Raw genomic sequence first — 17,885 nt, 5'->3', positions numbered from 1 at the left:
ATTTATTACCAGAGAAACCAAAGGTAGGATGTGTTTCCTTGACAACCTTAGTTTTCCTTCCAAAGCACTTTGAAACAAAATTAAACTACGAAGCAACAGTCACTCTGCTGTGTTCCTTTTTAGCCATCTTGGCTCTTAGAGAAAGGCTGCAATACTGCCTCCTACACAGTATCACAGCATCAGCAATAAACAACACAGTTTTTTTGGTAGCCGCCACAATATCACTCAATGAAAGAAAATGCTTTTTTCTATTAAAAAAAATTAGAATTCATTTCCAAGGGTTCCACCAGGGAAGAAGGTGGGATAAACCTCAGGAGGTGGGTGGGTTCACAGAGGAAAGAATAGATACCTTTTAAAAAGAATGTACAGTATGATGTGAACAGAGAGGCAGACTCTTGGAATAACCCATAAATGATTCAGGGTGAGTTGAAAGAATCTGTCAATGTTCAGATTCTAAAATGGACCAGGTGAGTCAACTTTGGAACTGCAGTCTATCAGATTCCATTCCCATCCCTACCACTAGTTTTAAGGAATAACTGTTCCTCTGCACAGGTTTAAACTCCCCTCAACATGCCCTTTGTATATGCAAATACCTGAGGCACGTAATCCACAGGAAGGCAAACCTGACACACACTGTACACTGACGAAAATGGCAGTCAACTAACCTGAAGTTTACAAGGCTCAGACCATTATTTTCATACAATTTAAGCAGCTGCAATATCTTCTGGTCTAAAAATAAAAAAGAGAAAAAATAGATAGTAGACAGATGATAAATAGATAGCTAGATAGATAGATAGCTAGATAGATAGATAGATAGCTAGATAGATAGATAGACAGACAGACAGACAGACAGACAGACAGACAGACAGACAGACAAATAGAGTGCCAACCTTTGGGCACATGCAACTATTGATTCCTGCAACATTGAGTAAGAACTTTAACCTTAATCAAGAGAGGTTTTTCACCTGACATCATTTTGAACACAATACTTTGCAATGAAGGCAGTGCACATGTTCTGCTGCAAGTTATCATCTAAAGGCACAGCAGATGACATATGAATGCCTGTGGATCAGTATTAAGAACCACATACTGAAGTCTTTGTGGCATTCTGTTGTACAAAACACACCACACCCTACTCAGTTTCCCTCAGGCTACTGCTCTGTACTTCCTTTACCTAAGCCACAACCCTCAGACCAACCAGTCTCTGAACCTCCAAATACAGTTCCCTTCCAGCTACCCCTCCTGCCACTTCTTGACCACTACCCATGTCTCCTAAGACGCTGTTTCTTTCTCTCCTTTTATCTTTGTTTCGTCCCATTTCAAATAGTTCCCTTTGGACAATGGGAACAAAAGGAGGATAGGAAAATTACTTCACTTAAACTCCTTAGAATGCATGCATGCACTTATTTCTTTGGTCATTTTCCCGAACCACCCAGGAACAGCAGGATTTGTCTGAGCTACTGCATATGACACACATGGTAGTTTGGCTGCTGCATTTTAAGAAGTCTCCAAAATTAGGCCATGCATCTCTTTCAACTGCAAATACGCTTACCTGTAGTGCTCAGTGTTGCACCGTAGGCTCCAAGCAACACAGCAAAATGGTTGCTCTCACAAACTGCAGGGCAGAGTTTCACTAGAGTCAGCAGGATGTCCACTAATGCCTCTAAAGCAAAAAGTAAAAATATTTTTTCCCTCTTCCAAATGACTTATCGTCTCTTGTCAAGCAATTTGAGAATACTACAGTTGCTCAGGCGCTTCCTAACAACAATGGTGCTGGTCACTCACACTGCTAGGCTGTTCTCTGGGGCAAGACCTGCTGAGATGAATGGAGCACCATGAGAGCTTTCATGAAGCTCCCATTCATTTTAGCCACGCAGGAGAACTTCCCAGTGGACAGTGACTGTTGCCAACAAAATGGAAAACACATTATGATATAACTGTGAAATGTTCATCGCTTTCACATAGGGCTTTTTGTTTTGGAAGAAAATGAAGGCCCTTTTCAATTCATAAAACATGTGTTCCAATATGAAGGGGGCCTTGAAAAGTATTATTTTATCACCAGGAATGGTCAGTGTGGTGGGGCAGCGCTGCCTTTCTGACACCAATGTCCCTGCCTCTTACCAAGACAAAGGTAAGGGGGAAGATCAAAGTTTAAAGGGAGCACCAGATTGGCTCTAATGCTGCACCCATGGAGCCCTGATCTCACTTCTGGTTTGCCCCCTCGCTGCGTAGTCCAGGTAAACGGCAGTTCTGCAGCACTGATCCACACAGTTCCAGCTACTCAAGCTTCCCACACATTCCATTCAAGTTTTGTGCGGAAATTAATTGGGCCATCCTTCCTTTCTCCTCTAATCCCCATCCAGTGTAACATGGGAACTTCTGCCCTTGTGCTAATTAATGGGTCTCGGGGTTAATTAAACAACTTTTGCATAGGTTTTTCCAGGGTTCCTTTTTGTAAGCTCTTAAATGATGCTGTGTAGCCCAGATTCTTTCAATTTGCATTACTCCACCTATTCCTGCATCTAGTCTAGGATAAATTCCACTATGTCACTTCCTAAGAAAAAGGGACAAAGCTGAGATTCTGAGGATTTCAACTAGCACTGTAAATATCCCAGTAAGACCAGGTAACCCAAAACAAGTGGGCTATTTTTTAGCATGCTTAATTACAAAACAAACAAAGCTGTATACAATACTGCAATAACTGTTTCAGAAATATATAGCCAAAGAATAAAAAATAAAGTAAGAAATGCTAAGTTCAATGATAAATAAATGCAATCCAAATGTAAATAAATAGGAAGAAAAGGCACTGGAGCTGAAAAAATATACAGAAAAGGGACAACGCTATGATAATGGAGATGAGTTAGTAATATGTTAAAAGGTAAATGCTAAAATAATTATGTTCTAGATAGAGCAGCTCTGAAAACATCTAGGTGGGCTGGCAAGTGGAAGGATGAAAAACAACACGTGAAAGACACTTGGGTTATATATAGATACACAAGGAAACAAATGAGAAGGTGATACCTCTTTCATGAATGTTTGTGTCATCACCTTCTTGCGACCTCAGCATAGTTGACAAAAATAAGGAGTGCTGCGTGATCATCATATAAAGCACCGACAGCTTCACTAATCTCTGAGCAGCAGGGATTCCTTTCTGGTACAGCAAATTGATAGCTGCATTCAGAGTTTTCAGAAAGCCCTGGTCTTTATAACGGTACCTACATGACAGAGATTTAAAGAGACGTTGAGATAAAAATCATGCACTCTGCCTGCAAAGTGAATGAAAGAAAGAATTATATCCCAGGAGTTGGTTTGGTCTGTCAACCTGTTTGCCACACCGCTTTAAAAGTACTGTATATGATATCAATTGGTAAACATCTATTAAAAGAAGCAAAACTACTGCCTAGTGAGCCATAAGCAACCTCAGTGTTGTATGTCATTGTAGCAGCAAAAAATACTCTTATAAATCTAAACATGCTTACTTGAGTCCCATCTTCACAAAACTGTGCCAGTCTTCTGGAGTCACCTCAGTTACTGAGTTCTAGGTAGGTAGGAAACAGCAAAACAACACTTAAACATATGACAGTGGGGATGTGGTGGTGCAGGGATAACACTTCATGGGAATGCAAATTGCAATACAGTGGTACCTCGGGTTACATACGCTTCAGGTTACAGACTTCGCTAACACAGAAATAGTACTTCGGGTTAAGAACTTTGCTTCAGGATCAGAACAGAAATCATTGTCTGGCGGCGCGGCAGCAGCAGGAGGCCCCATTAGCTAAAGTGGTGCTTCAGGTTAAGAACAGTTTCAGGTTAAGAATGGACCTCCGGAACGAATTAAGTACTTAACCCGAGGTACCATTGTATTAGAAAACACAAGGGGGGAAAGCAGCAAAAATCCCCAGAATTAAAAATAATACAGTATCTAGCACAGCACATTACAATGGCTACAACAGGCTGAAAAATCATTAAGCTGCCTGTGAAGACCATCAGCAATTTTCAGGTGGTCCATGTGAGGTGGGGAACCACTGAACTAAAATCATAAACCAAAATACTAGCATGAGGAGCCAAGACCACAAAAAATGTCCAGGCAGCAGTCAGAATTAAAACATCAAAATACAAGAAAGAAAGAGGAAATGCTCAGCCAAAAGCAGTCTTGATGCAGCATGTTTAGCAATGTGTTCCATAGGGTGAGTTCTCTGCAGAAGAGGCCCTGGTCACTGCCAAGCATTCTTCATGGGATCTTGAGGAAGGCCTCAGATGATGATTCGTGTATGGAGGGAGGCTCATATGGAATAAACTATGCAGATCCTAAGCTGCTTACGCCTTTAAAAGTTAAACAGAACCCATTAAATTGAGCCCAGAAGGAAACCTGCCATCAATAAGATCACACAAAACTGGCATGATAAACCCAAAGTGCCTAGTTGAATCTTGCCCTGGCTGACATCTGTGAACACTTTTCAATGGAAGGCCCTATGCAGAGCATGTTGCAGTAATCTAGCCTGCACGTCACTGGACTATGGGTGTCTGTGGCAAGGTTTGGTTTTGTCAGGAGGGTCACAGCTGAAGCTGGAAAAAGGTCGAGAAAGTAGGTAGAGCAAAGAATAATTTTCTAAAGAAGTTTGCACTTTCATGTGCAACAGCCTGTGCATATGCACCCTCTAGTGGTCACATTACTCCCCTGCGGTTGTTGCTTGATACACCTCCACCCTGCTTAGAATAATGTCCAACAACTTTGGGGGGGGGATCCCCTAATTCTCACCAGTAGTTTCTCTAGCCTCAACAGCACGGCACTCTCAATTTCTGAGCGGGCTTCTTGTTCTCTGTTACTGCTGTACGTGAGGATCAACCACTTCATGCAGGCAACTAGCAGGCGTTTCCTCCATGAATGCAACTTCTCTGCAGAGCTCTCCAGGGCTCTGGATACAGCGTCAGCAATCACCCAGCTAGAGAGGTTTGAAAAGAGTAATGAAATGGTAGCTTTTGTGTTCATTTCAACCACTGCCCCCCAACCTTAAACTTAAATTGCTGGGAAATGGAGCGTTTATTAGTTGCTTTCTAGACCTGGAAGTTCTGCTGAATCAGGAGAGGATGTTAGCAGTGCCCTGAGTTCTCAGAGCGCCATGAGGATAGTCCCCCTATTGAAAACACACAGCCACTGATTGGTCTAGACCAGTGTTTCCCAACCTTGTGCCTCCAGCTGTTTTTGAACTACAATTCCCATCATCCCTGACCACTGGTCTTGCTAGCTAGGGATGATGGGAGTTGTAGGCCAAAAACATCTGGAGGCACAAGGTTGGGAAACACTGGTCTAGACTAGTGACTTCTTAGGCATTATGGAGGGTTGCAGAAGTCTAATGCATGTTTTGCTAGACTGTTAAACACAATGGGATGGAATACTTTGCAGATCAGGAAAGTAATTGCACAGTGAGTCATCATGACCACCACATATGGTTTCTCTCTTTGTGATAAAATGTCTATTGCTATCCTGGTGCAAAAGAAGCTTCATTTATTTGGCCCAGTTCACACAAAATGCCAAACTTGGTTTGACGGTACATGGATGAGCCTTTTGCGCCCTCTCCTTCCCTGCTCTGGTTTCCTCCTTCAGTTCAGATTCAGCAGCAGACAACAGTTTGTCATAACATCTGAATCAGGCGAACAATGGCTTGCACAAGCCAATACTTTGCCTAAAAATCAGGATTGCAAAACAGGTCGAAACCACGGTTTGCAAACCTTGTTTGAAGGCAAATGACAATATCAGCACATTTCAGATCTAATGGTGAACTATGGATTAATGCTGAAGAAATGATCCAGAGAAGTGGCAACTGGCTGATCATGGCAGGGGATGATGGCGGAGTGTATGGGCAGAGTTCGTTCAAATAGCGTCAAACAGGTTTGGCGTCATACTTGAAGCAACTCTTTCTCTACTGATAACAGACACAGATCAATGTTTAAAAAAGAAAAATGCAACAGGCATTCTGATCTAGCCAAGCTGCAGTAGTGAAGCTTACTACATTTTTATTAAAGTTTATCACATTTTTATTTTATCTTGTGTAATTTTCTAAAGTGTAGCAGACATCACATTCGCCCAACATTTTTATTTTATCTTATTATTAAATTTTACCATATTTCATTAATTCTGATTATTAACACTGAGCATACCCCCCCAATATTGATGTTCCGTCTGGTATTTACCTCCACTGATGTGACTCAGCAAAAGATGATATACTTTAGATGATTTCTATCTATTTGAAGTATTAAAATACTACTTCACATTGACAGCAGGAACCTGAGAATGGAGGCCATGTGCTTGTGTTTATTGTAATCAACTGGTCATTATGGAGAACTGGAACTAATAAGCAGAAAATAAGTAGACTTACTGTTCATGATTTCCCGCCATCTCAAGAGATAAAAGTAATTTCTCTGTTAAATTAGAGAATGGCTCTGTTTCTGGAGGCGGCAGTAACTTGGAAAGAACTTGACAGTGCTCAGTAAACGGCTGAGATGAACCACTATTCAGAAGAATGCCCAGCAGTTGTGGCCACAAAGTTTCTCTCAAGATGGACGTAACAGCTGAAGAGACTGTAGGAAAGGACAACGCAACAGTCACAAAGGTGGATACATAGGCATTTCACAGGCCCATACTCTAATACATGTACCAGAGGCCACTGCACAGTCTCAAGTCCTTGGAATGACATACTAGAACTACTAGCCTAAAGAGAAATCACAAACTCTAATATCTTGGAAAGGGACAGCCAAACAATGTTTAAACCAGGCTGCTCCAAAACTGCATCCTGGTTAAGAGTTTCTCACATACTTTTCCTTACAAAATTATAATATAGGACCATGGAAACAAACTAAGACCGGCAGGAGAACTTGTAAACAAAATTTAAAGGTAGAAAAAAACAAATTCCCTGGTAATAAAGTTGCAGGGAAACTAACATCTGAACCATTAACTGGCCCACTTAACAAACAAGGTTTGAAGTTTTTAGTCTGAAAACCCGCAAACACCGTACCACTGGCATTTACAACTTTATTTTTCAAAATCATACTCTTCATCCAATGGCACAAAAAAGTTGCAATCCCTTTTTTAAAAAAGCTGATCAAGAGTGTTACGTAGGTTGACCATGGTTACCTTCTGACAGGTGGCTCAAAGTGTGCTGCTCTCGACAGTCCAAGTATGTATTTACAAGTGGCAGAAAGAGGTCCACATCTTTTCTCAGAAGCTTGCAAGCGCCCGGCTTCAGACACCAAAGCTCAAACTGCAGCAAGTGAGTCCGACTGTACCGAATCAGCACAGCCACAATGGAAAGGGACGTTTTCGTTGAATGCTTAAGGCAGGAAAGCTGCACATCCACTCCAACTGCCTGGGCAAAGACAGGCTCCTTCTGTATCGCATGCAGGAAGACCTTTTCCAACTCTTCTGTGACTGCTGTGGACAAGAGAGTCCCCATCCCTTGAATGTGCTCTCTTGAGACGAAGAGGTCTCCCTTCAGGGACCCCCTTTGGTAGCTGTCTGTGAGCAGCTGCACCAAAGTCTCCCCGTAGGTGCTCAAGCATGTTTCTTTTCCACAAATGCTTTCAGCTGTCTTGGAGGCCAGCATCGCCTTAGGAAGCTGCAGCATAGCCAACGTCACTTCCTTCAGTTGTTGGGTATCCATGTACAGTTGCAGTTCTTGCAGGGCCTCCACCTGCTGTGACCTTTTGGGATGTAACCTGCAGACATCTTTTCTCCCAGCATGCAGTTCTTCCAAGACAGTTTTAGTGATGGCTTCGAAATATCTAGAGAGCGTGTCTAGCTGGTTCCTGGCTTGCAACATTGGGCAGCCCACCTTCAGCAACTCAAGAATGCCACGGTTTAGGTGAGCAGCAAGCAGCTTCACTTTAACTGGGCTTAAACTATGGGGAGGGAGAGAACGTTGTTCTACAGCCAGGAACCAATTCTCCAGCGTAGGGTGTTTGAAGACCAAAGGAAGCACCTCTCCCAGTATCTGCAATGGAGATGGTTACAATTAAAGACATCACCCAACTGATTTAAGATCCCTGTTAAGCTGCCCAGAGACCCAGGAGCTGTCAGAAGCAGGGGAAGCTCAGAATCTGCCATGTGATAGGCAATCAGGACTATGGCTAATTAATATTCTATGGCCTTTTAAATGTGTGTGTGGGAGGGAGGTTATTACTGTGTTTTTGTTCTAACTATTTATTTGTGCTTTTATCCTGTATTTTTATCTTGTGAACCACCCTGATATATATATTATTTTTCTTAATGCCCAGTTGAGGCAGGAGAACTGCATCAGCTCCAGTGATCCCTCTGGCCCTTGTTCCTGCAAGGATGCAGGTGCAGCAGTGTCCCTGCCCCTTCCTAACCCCCCACCCTAAGCTTGTCAGCTGGCTGTGAGTTTGGACTGCTCCCTAAGAGAGCTGCTCTTGTTATTTTACGGGTCAAGGAAGTCATTGTCTGGAATGAACTGAGCCATCTCCCAGACAAATGGCCAGTGAATGGAAGTGAAGGTGCATGATTAAGAAACACTGCATGACTAGGGTTTTATCTTTATTCAGTCTAAAAATACCTAAGTAACAGAAGAATTAAGTCATTTTCCCCCTTGCATGACTTTCCACTTCACTGAGGAAACGTAATTTTTTGTCTCACAACAATTGCCTGCACCTGTAAACGTTTATGCATAATTGCCAGAAGGTTTCCCCCCCCCCTTCCAAGGGCCGATTAACTAGGCTGACATTCATAAACAGTAAGACAGAGAAAAGTTATTACCTTGTCGTTTCCAGTCTCTGCTGCCATCAGACACTCCGCATCCACAAAGAGATCAGATTCGGTTTGTGTATTTTTCTCTTTCTGCTGACCACACAGTTCTATGGCATCCCCCCTGTGCAACAAGCTCTTCAGCAGATCCACAAACAAGGTGAGAAGTGAGAGACCCAAATTTTTGCCAAACTGTTAGAAAATTAAGATACATTTCAGAATAGGGAAAACTTGGGGAAAGGACCAAGCAGAGAAACTACATCATTGCACTGCAGAGCATGTCAGCACATACAAAAAAGTCTATGATTTTTCTCTTATCTGAAGAAGTGTGCATGCACATGAAAGCTCATACCAAGAACTGACTTAGTTGGTCTTTAAGGTGCTACTGGAAGGAATTTTTTTTGTTTTGACTATGGCAGACCAACACGGCTACCTATCTGTAACATTTTTCTCTTTGTAACACTTAAAAATGTTTGGTTTTTTTAAAGCCAGATGCATGCAGCATATTTTTTAAATATTCTTAAAACTGTGACATTTCCATAGAGTGAAAGGTTCATTTCTGCAGTGCCTATCGTGCAGGCCTAGTAGCTGAAACTTTATACACTTCTCAGGTGTATGCACCTGCAGCGGCCAAGCACTTATTTACTGCCACATAATCTGTAAAAGAGCTCTTGGTGTGGGAATAAAAGAGGAAGGGATTATAACCAATAATCTTAGAAAAGGGTGAAGGAGAGAAAACAACATCTCTTACACTGCTGAAATTCTCCACGGTTGTTTTTAGGCAAAGAAGGACGTGCTTTGAAGCTAACAGGAACCGCTGAGGCTGGAGTTGGGAAATAGCTTCTCTTAGCTTCTCTTCAAAACCCTCTTCCAACAGAATTGCAACACCTTTCTGATAGGCATTCTTCAGCAGCGAGGAAAAGGAGGAATCTGGCAAGAGGCAATCGTCTACGTACTCACTTCTGCCTTGCTGGAAATGTTTAAAATGCATTTCATGTTTTCAGAAAGCAGGGTCGGGGGGAAGAAAGAAACATCATTACAGACATGTGTATAGAAACCTCTGCCTTTCTGTGGCTGGAATGTAGCCTATTGTACAAAGTTAACAGTTGCACCCATTGTCCAACCTACTTCTGCTTGGGGCACCACTCACTGCTACCAATGGCCACTGGAATATTGCCCTGCAAGGCACAGAGCCGTCAGCTTCAAACAAGTTCCCCCACCCTGCACTAAACCACAATTTATGTGACAAGAAGAAACTGCAGCAAGCCTTGAACTCACACGTTTCCCTCCCACTCCATTGTGACAGGAAGGAAGGGGTTTTGTCTAATCATAGCTTGTTGTGCTATTCAAACTAACAGGCCATGTTAATGTTAACCAGGCATCCCCAACCTGCAGCCCTGCAGATGTTTTGGCCTACAACTCCCATGATCCCTAGCTAACAGGACTAGTGTTCAGGGATGATGGGAATTGTAGTCCAAAACATCTGGAGGGCCGAAGGTTCGGGGTGCCTGATGTTAACCATGGATTCTGAGACTGGTTAATCTACCTTAACCACAGTTTAGGATTCAAGCAACATGCTAAACTGTGGTTAGTGGAAATCAGCACAATCTTCTGAGCTCTTTCTTGCTACTGTACCAGAAGCACCTGGGTTGGGGTTGCCATCATGAGGCTTGCAGAGGCTCACTGTCAACACACCAAACAGTGGTTTAGTGTGACACCCAAAAGCAGTCAGTGTGAGCTCAACATCAAATTAACCAGCTGAAAATACTTGTTGCCTTGCTTACCACAGTTTCCTTAGCTTGCTCTGGTATCCAAAGACTGTAGTAGTGGTTGAATTGATAGAGTTGAGGAGAGACAGTCTGGAGTTCTTTATCATAGAGCTGAAACAGCAAACAAAGGGCTAAGGGGTCTCTCTGAGAATGCAGGAGGTCAGTGAAAACGGTGATGAGATACTCCACTATGCTTTCTCCTAAAGACACAGAACAAAACACAGATTGAATTGTACGGCTTCTTAACTTGAAAACTCAGTCCTCTAAATTATTGGTTAGCACCCTGATATACTTATGAGCATTTTAAAAAGCACATGTAGTCGTTAAAAAATGGGTAGGCAAGAAACTCAAATCAACAAGAACCCCTGTTGCTTAAAAACCTTTTCCATGACAGCAACAACTAATATTATTTTGTCAGAACTCAGAGGGAAGCTTTGCCCATATTATTAAGAATTAAAGCATGCAAAAGAAATATAGGAAGGAAATACCTCTTGCATTCCCATCAGCCTCAAGAAGCAACTTGTTCCTGGCTTCCAAAGCAGCAGGAACGACAGCACTAAATGGGAAAGTGCTGACAATCATGTCTTCATTTAAAGTAGATCCAATTTCTTCATTTAGGCCTTCATTGCCTTCCACAATGACACCAATCATATCCAGAACATCTAGTTTGAAAGGGGGAAAAGCTTAGTTTAGATGAAGGTTGTTTCTAGAACCCAAACAAATGGGTCAACAGTCAACAGAAGCCGAATAACAGGATCTCAAGTACAACATTACTCAAAACGAAACATTCAGTAAAAATAGCAAAACACAATCCTGCATAGATCTTAACAGAAAACAGTAATTCTGCTTGCATGAGTTTCGAATATTTTGTGTGTGGCAGACCATTTAGGCTTTTCGGTTCATCCCAAGAAATCTGCTATATCAAATGCTGTGGTGGGGGACCTCGAAACTCAAAAGAAATGCCAAATTTCGGGTCTATTAACATTAAGTGTGTTCAGTGAGAATTCAGTGATGATGGTCTATTCTTGCTAAATGATTTGAGCTAGCAACTGCTCAATGGCTTTATTCAGACACCATGTCAAAATTATGATGGCTTGGTGTAGTATGTGAACTGACAAACCATGTGTTGCAATCAGCCAGCCTATCAGTATCAGAAACCATGGTCTGTGTTAACTCTGATTTGGTGGAGTACCTAGATTGACAAACTGTAGTAATAACTGACAAACCATCTGTAGTATGAACTTCTGTGTAGTAATAACTGACAAACCATCTGTAGTATGAATAACAACAGAAGGGTATAGAAACTGATATAGAAATCTGACCTTAGTCCTGTAACTTGGAAGCAAAACTAAATCCAATTAACTCTCTGGATTGGCCTAGGATCCCGAAGATAAGCAAAGATGCAAAATCCCATTTGCATTTAGAAAAAGCTGCGAATCTATGTCAGCAACTGCAGTGTAGCTTGAGAAGGCCAATAAGGCTGCAATCCTACACACACAATACTCAAAGGGTCTTGCTTCCAAGTAGACATGCACAGGATTGCATTGTTGTTGTCATTTAAATTTGTATACCGTCCTTCATACGAAGATCTCAGGGCATTTCATAGCATAAAAATACAGAATAAAACCACAAATATAGAATAAAACCACATAATAAAAACAAGAACAAAACAAAACAGTATTGCTCCCCTCCCGAGTTAAAAATTTCTGCCTGTTTCTAAAATGCTGGCTACATGTAATTTTCCAGCAAAATTGTGGAAGATTTGCATAATGACCCCCCCAAAAAAGTGAACATACCGTCAATGTGAGAGATGGGTATGCTGGCATTATCAACATCTTGCTTAAACAAGTTGACCTGGAGAATGCTGGCTTCCTGGACGAGGTCTGCTGCTTTATCTGTGTATGGATAGGGGTTGGTCACCAGTTTTACCAAGATCTGCAATGGAAAGTGAACTTTCATTACAAACGTTTAATCATAAAGATAGTAAGGGAGCAATGCTATTAACTGTAAGCATAAAGCAGGTCTGGGGAATCTTTAGCCCTGCAGATGTTGTTGGACTCAAATTCTCATCAGCCCCAGTGAGCAATGTAACATTTCACGGCAGCCTACAGGATTTGGTGCAGAATTTTGCATACATTGAAACATACCCCTGAAAAAATATTTTGAGAAATCTAGCAGTGAGTATGTATGTTAGATGCCAAAGCACATTTCCACACATTCCGCACAGGTGTCAGCCAAAGATATAATGCGGTGTCCTGGAGCCTAAACATTTTATCTTCTAGTATAATTGAACAAAAGTCAACCATCACAGTGGCTGAAAAACAGATGCTTTATCATTGTGTACATAAAACCAGCAGAATTGCATGTATTTTGGTACCTGAGCTCATTCAAACATATACAAAATGTGAATGAAACCACTGAAGACACCTTTTTAAATTTCTCCTCCTTTTATAATAGTGTATTCTTAAATATTTAGGGTTGTCATTGAAGAAAGCAATTGGGGGGGTATAATATGGATTCATTTTGATTCTATAATAAAATTGCATTCCTAGAACCAAGTATTACTTTTATTATGCAGTGTACTGCCTGTGAAGTGATCTTTCTAGTCCACACCATGTTTTTCCTGCATGCTACTAACAGCTTCCACACAAAAAAGATAGCATCTTTGGTAGGATTAAATCATGGTTTACATAACTTTGCTGCATTTCCTTCCCATGTCCTTTGTTCACTCTGCTTTAACAGCAGATGCTGATAAAAAAACTGATGGTGAAAAACAATCTTTTGTCAATGCCACCCACTGTAGTGGAAATCTCTAACAAAAGCCTTTTCCTATCACTCATCTCCTTTGTTCCCTTCCGTGTCTAGGAGATAAGAGTTCTCAGAATCCATTCATGATTTTTCAAAACACTTTCCTCTTTAAAACAACAAAAGGTAATAAGTCCCCACATATGCTATTCTTGGGATTGTTAATCTGGTTAATTTGCACATTTATTACCCTTTCCAAAAACTGAATCACTGCTTCCTTTTTGCCTTCTGCTGTGTTATCCAAGTGTTCAAGCCACAGTTCAAGTTCCTTCCAGGTATACTCAAATACTCCACTGTCGTGCAGAACCTGTTAAAAAAACAATTATCATGCAAAGCTTTCAGTTCTATTTTTGTATGTCAGCTCTCATTTTGGCTGTTTGATTTAAAGAAAGAACAGCAGCAGATGGCAGAGTCATTTTTACCTTGACCCCTATTTAAAAACATACCACAATTATGGAAAAACAGGTTATTTAAAAGTATATAAGCCTCATGTGTTGCTCCCTCCTCAACCACTTTCCTTTATCTATGCCAACACAAAAGGCCAAGCTTGCAAGAGCCTTCCATTCCAATTCCATAGCATACACCAATAGCGCTCACGTTAGTGTTCAAAGCCCATGTAATTAAAATACTGTCTCTATCCCTACTGATCTTCTTGGGTGTGATGATATGCAGAGGGAGCCCTTTCAGCAGTACTGCCCTGCCCTCAGAAGTGGAAACCTGGGAGTGGGCTTTCTTTAAGGCTGTCCATAAATTCTGGAATTCCCACCCCATAGAGAAGTGTTCAGCATCTTCTAAGGGCAGCTTCTGCTGTATGCTGGCAACACACCTCTTTACAACCTGGCCTTTGACAGCTATAGTACAGTGGTACTATATGCTTCAGGTTACATACGCTTCAGGTTACAGACTCCGCTAACCCAGAAATAGTATCTGAAGAAGTGTGCATGCACACGAAAGCTCATACCAAGAACTAACTTAGTTGGTCTTTAAGGTGCTACTGGAAGGAATTTTTTTGTCCAGAAATAGTACCTCGGGTTAATAACTTTGCTTCAGGATGAGAACAGAAATCGTGCTCCAGCGGCACGGCGACAGCAGGAGGCCCCATTAGCTAAAGTGGTGCTTCAGGTTAAGAACAGTTTCAGGTTAAGAACGGACCTTCGGAACAAATTAAGTACTTAACCCAAGGTACCACTGTATTTTGTTTCATGGGACCCACCTCTTGTGCTGAATTTATACTGTTCTGTTCCATTTGGAATGATTTCATGTGCTTTGAAATTATGTTTCCTGTTTTTATAATATATATATATTATTTTTTTCTTATTTCTGAAAGAAGATGGAGCTATTAGTCCAGAGAACATTTTGTAAGGATTCCTTTAGGTAAGGATCATTCAAACTTGCTCTCAGGACCCTGAACGACTCTGCCAAAGGGTAGATCAAACCCTGTCTCTCCTTTATTGTAACGCAGACAGCATGGAATAGCCTGTCCACGGGTTGCGGTGGAGAGTTTTACTGTCAGCACCAGCTACCAAATTCAAGCCTATGAAAAGAGGCAGGAACCTGTTTGGGGTGCGTCCTGTTTTAATAATTGTACATTTTATCACTGCACTCCATCCTGGGATCTTAGGGTGAAGGGCAGGGAGGAAATTTTGTAACTAAAGAAAACACTAGCACTATGAATAATTGAATTATAAACATTTATATGGAAACAATTTTATTCACCTCAACCTACAAAAGGACCACAGACTTCTCACACACATGAACCCCTAGCTTGATGGGGAAACACATTTACGTTTCCCCAGCTCATCCAGCAGCTAGGGCCATGTGTGTGTGGCCCTGTAAAAGCCACAATCACACCAGTCAGCTGTTCAGAGGGTGAAGTGAGGGGCTGGATTTTACTGCTAAATCACCCAGTTTAGACTTCATTTTAAAAAAACAAAAACCCACTACTGCATTAAATTGAAGGGTGGAGAGCAAAACTAGGGCAACTCCAAGGGGAGTTGTTTAACTTTTGGCAGTGCTTTTTCCTATCAAAAGTGCTCAAGTAACACACTGGAGGTTGCCTTGCAACCACCTGCATGAAGTCTGAACCTCCCCACACAGGTGATTTCATCAAGTATCAGTCCATTCATAACATCTGAAGGAAAACTTGATTTCCGTAAGCAGTATATTTTGTGTCCTTGAAGAGCAGAGTATCAGTATTCACAACCTACAACCAAATTCATTGCCATAATACAGACTTGATAACAGAGACTTGAAGAAAGAATAAAAAAGTGAAGTAACTAAACCCATTTCCTGGGAATACAGCAAACAGTCCACAAGTGGTATATTCTATGGAACAGAGGAGGCTCTAGTCAGCCCTGCAGCTCCATTCCACTCACACAACAGACTTATGTGTGTGCAACCAATTTTCCTGTCCCCTCCAGCTCCCTGCATACCCTAAAAATCAACTCTGAAAGATTGGGTGTGTGTGACAGTTCTGTTGTGTGAGTGGAATGCCATTCATGCAATGTTGGATACAATCCAGGGCGCGAATACAGTGTTCGTGCTTATTACTAACCCTAAATCCAACTTTCTAAAGCAGGCTTCCTCAAACTCGGCCCTCCAGATGTTTTGAGACTACAATTCCCATCATCCCTGACCACTGAGGTCCTGCTAGCTAGGGGTCATGGGAGTTGTAGGCCAAAAACATCTGGAGGGCCAAGACTGAGGAAACCTGTTCAGTATCTTCACTGTGAACAAGTTTTCTGTGGGCACAACAAAATTTTGAAAACTAGATTTAAAAAAAGCTCACCTTAATAATCAATTTCTTTGTTGAGGTTTTGAGGTGCAAATGATTGCTTGTTACGAACATTTTCATCAGCAAATAAAATACTGATCTTTCGCCAGAGACCTTCTCGGCTTCATCCTAGGAGGACACACTTTATTGATTACAATTCATAAAATTGTTTTGGGTTCTCTCCACAGAGACTGATGCCTATAACTCTGTTACTGACAACTTGTGCCAAGTGCCAACTCTGCTTTCATAGAGCTTGGGGGTCAAGGTTTAACAATTCAGAGTTCCCCACTTCCCTTGAACACAAAAAGCGAAGTATATCTTGTTGGTCCATAAGAAATATATATATATATATATATATATATGCTTTCGTAGATTTTCACGGGTACAGGAATGCAGGTTTTGGTGTCCTCGGGTGTCTTCCCGTGTAAAAGTTGGGGTGTCTAGGCGACGTTTCGACGAGGTCTCACTCGTCATCTTCAAGCTGGTGCTTTCGGCTTCTTGTTACTGGAACAGAGCAGGATCTCAGTGTTTGAGTTCCTATAAATACTGTTGAGGGGGTGTGGTGTATAGCCTCCAATGTTCTGGGCAGAGAGGAAGCCTGGGAACTTCCTCTCTGCCCAGAACATTGGAGGCTATACACCACACCCCCTCAACAGTATTTATAGGAACTCAAACACTGAGATCCTGCTCTGTTCCAGTAACAAGAAGCCGAAAGCACCAGCCTGAAGATGACGAGTGAGACCTCGTCGAAACGTCGCCTAGACACCCCAACTTTTACACGGGAAGACACCCGAGGACACCAAAACCTGCATTCCTGTACCCGTGAAAATCTACGAAAGCATATATATATATATATATATATATATATATATATATATATATATATATATGAGAATATATGTAGGGACGCGGGTGGCGCTGTGGGTTAAACCACAGAGCCTAGGACTTTCCAATCAGAAGGTTGGCGGTTCGAATCCCCGCGACAGGGTGAGCTCCCGTTGCTCAGTCCCTGCTCCTGCCACCCTAGCAGTTTGAAAGCACGTCAAAGTGCAAGCAGATAAATAGGTACCGCTCTGGTGGGAAGGTAAACAGTGTTTCCATGCGCTGCTCTGGTTCGCCAGAAGCGGCTTAGTCATGCTGGCCACATGACCCGGAAGCTGTACGCTGGCTCCCTCAGCCAATAAAGCGAGATGAGCGCCGCAACCCCAGAGTCAGTCACAACTGGACCCTTTACCTTTACCTATGAATATATGTATTATAATAATATATACCTTTACCTATGAATATATATATTATAATAATAGTGATTCCTATCAGCCACCAGTGTGGCAAATGGCCAGGGATGTTGGGACTTGTAGTCCAGCAATATCTGGAGGACCAAAGGTTCTCCATCCCTGCCCTACAGCATGGTCAAAGCTTTATTGCTACCTCTGGGAACATCACTACTTGTATAATGTGAATATAATTGCTCACAACACACAGGTCTCTTGACGAAATGGAATTTATGACTGCCTTACAGACAAAACAGATTAGGAAACCAATGAGTAAGACAGCTGGTCTTAATATAGGAGACAAAAATAACCCTCATGTTCCGACCTGCATTTTGAACCAGGAAAACTTGTTTGCAGGCAATTCTAGAGCCACCTTGATAATGTGATATTGTAGAACAGGAGGGATCTCCTGCCGCAGTCCTTTTTCAGTAATAATGCCTGTGGTTGGAAAATAACAATATTTTATTCCATGCATTATATTTCCAGAGCTTACATGATTTCAATAAAACATT

The 17,885-nt window shown here is 41.8% G+C and overlaps 1 protein-coding gene across 2 annotated transcripts in view; it reads right to left on the bottom strand.

Annotated features, from left to right (window-relative positions):
* The window catches only part of URB1 (URB1 ribosome biogenesis homolog), a 47,042-nt gene that overhangs the window by 13,150 nt on the left and 16,007 nt on the right, over positions 1 to 17,885 (bottom strand). For both annotated transcript variants that reach the window (XM_081907967.1, XM_081907968.1), the window contains exons 14-28: positions 17,699 to 17,811; positions 16,118 to 16,231; positions 13,520 to 13,636; positions 12,321 to 12,459; positions 11,013 to 11,186; positions 10,540 to 10,724; positions 9,507 to 9,725; positions 8,768 to 8,947; positions 7,133 to 7,988; positions 6,378 to 6,579; positions 4,760 to 4,943; positions 3,480 to 3,538; positions 3,022 to 3,215; positions 1,553 to 1,663; positions 666 to 729 (exon numbers count right to left, since the gene is read on the bottom strand). In XM_081907967.1, coding sequence (XP_081764093.1) covers positions 666 to 729; positions 1,553 to 1,663; positions 3,022 to 3,215; positions 3,480 to 3,538; positions 4,760 to 4,943; positions 6,378 to 6,579; positions 7,133 to 7,988; positions 8,768 to 8,947; positions 9,507 to 9,725; positions 10,540 to 10,724; positions 11,013 to 11,186; positions 12,321 to 12,459; positions 13,520 to 13,636; positions 16,118 to 16,231; positions 17,699 to 17,811 — 2,911 coding nt within the window. The remainder of the gene's footprint in view (positions 1 to 665; positions 730 to 1,552; positions 1,664 to 3,021; positions 3,216 to 3,479; positions 3,539 to 4,759; positions 4,944 to 6,377; positions 6,580 to 7,132; positions 7,989 to 8,767; positions 8,948 to 9,506; positions 9,726 to 10,539; positions 10,725 to 11,012; positions 11,187 to 12,320; positions 12,460 to 13,519; positions 13,637 to 16,117; positions 16,232 to 17,698; positions 17,812 to 17,885) is intronic.

The sequence above is a fragment of the Podarcis melisellensis genome (assembly GCF_964234715.1).
Source record: "Podarcis melisellensis genome assembly, chromosome: 4".
NCBI lineage: Eukaryota > Metazoa > Chordata > Lepidosauria > Squamata > Lacertidae > Podarcis > Podarcis melisellensis.
The sequence above is the reverse complement of the archived record's forward strand: the minus strand, read 5'-3'. Positions and strand labels throughout refer to the sequence as shown.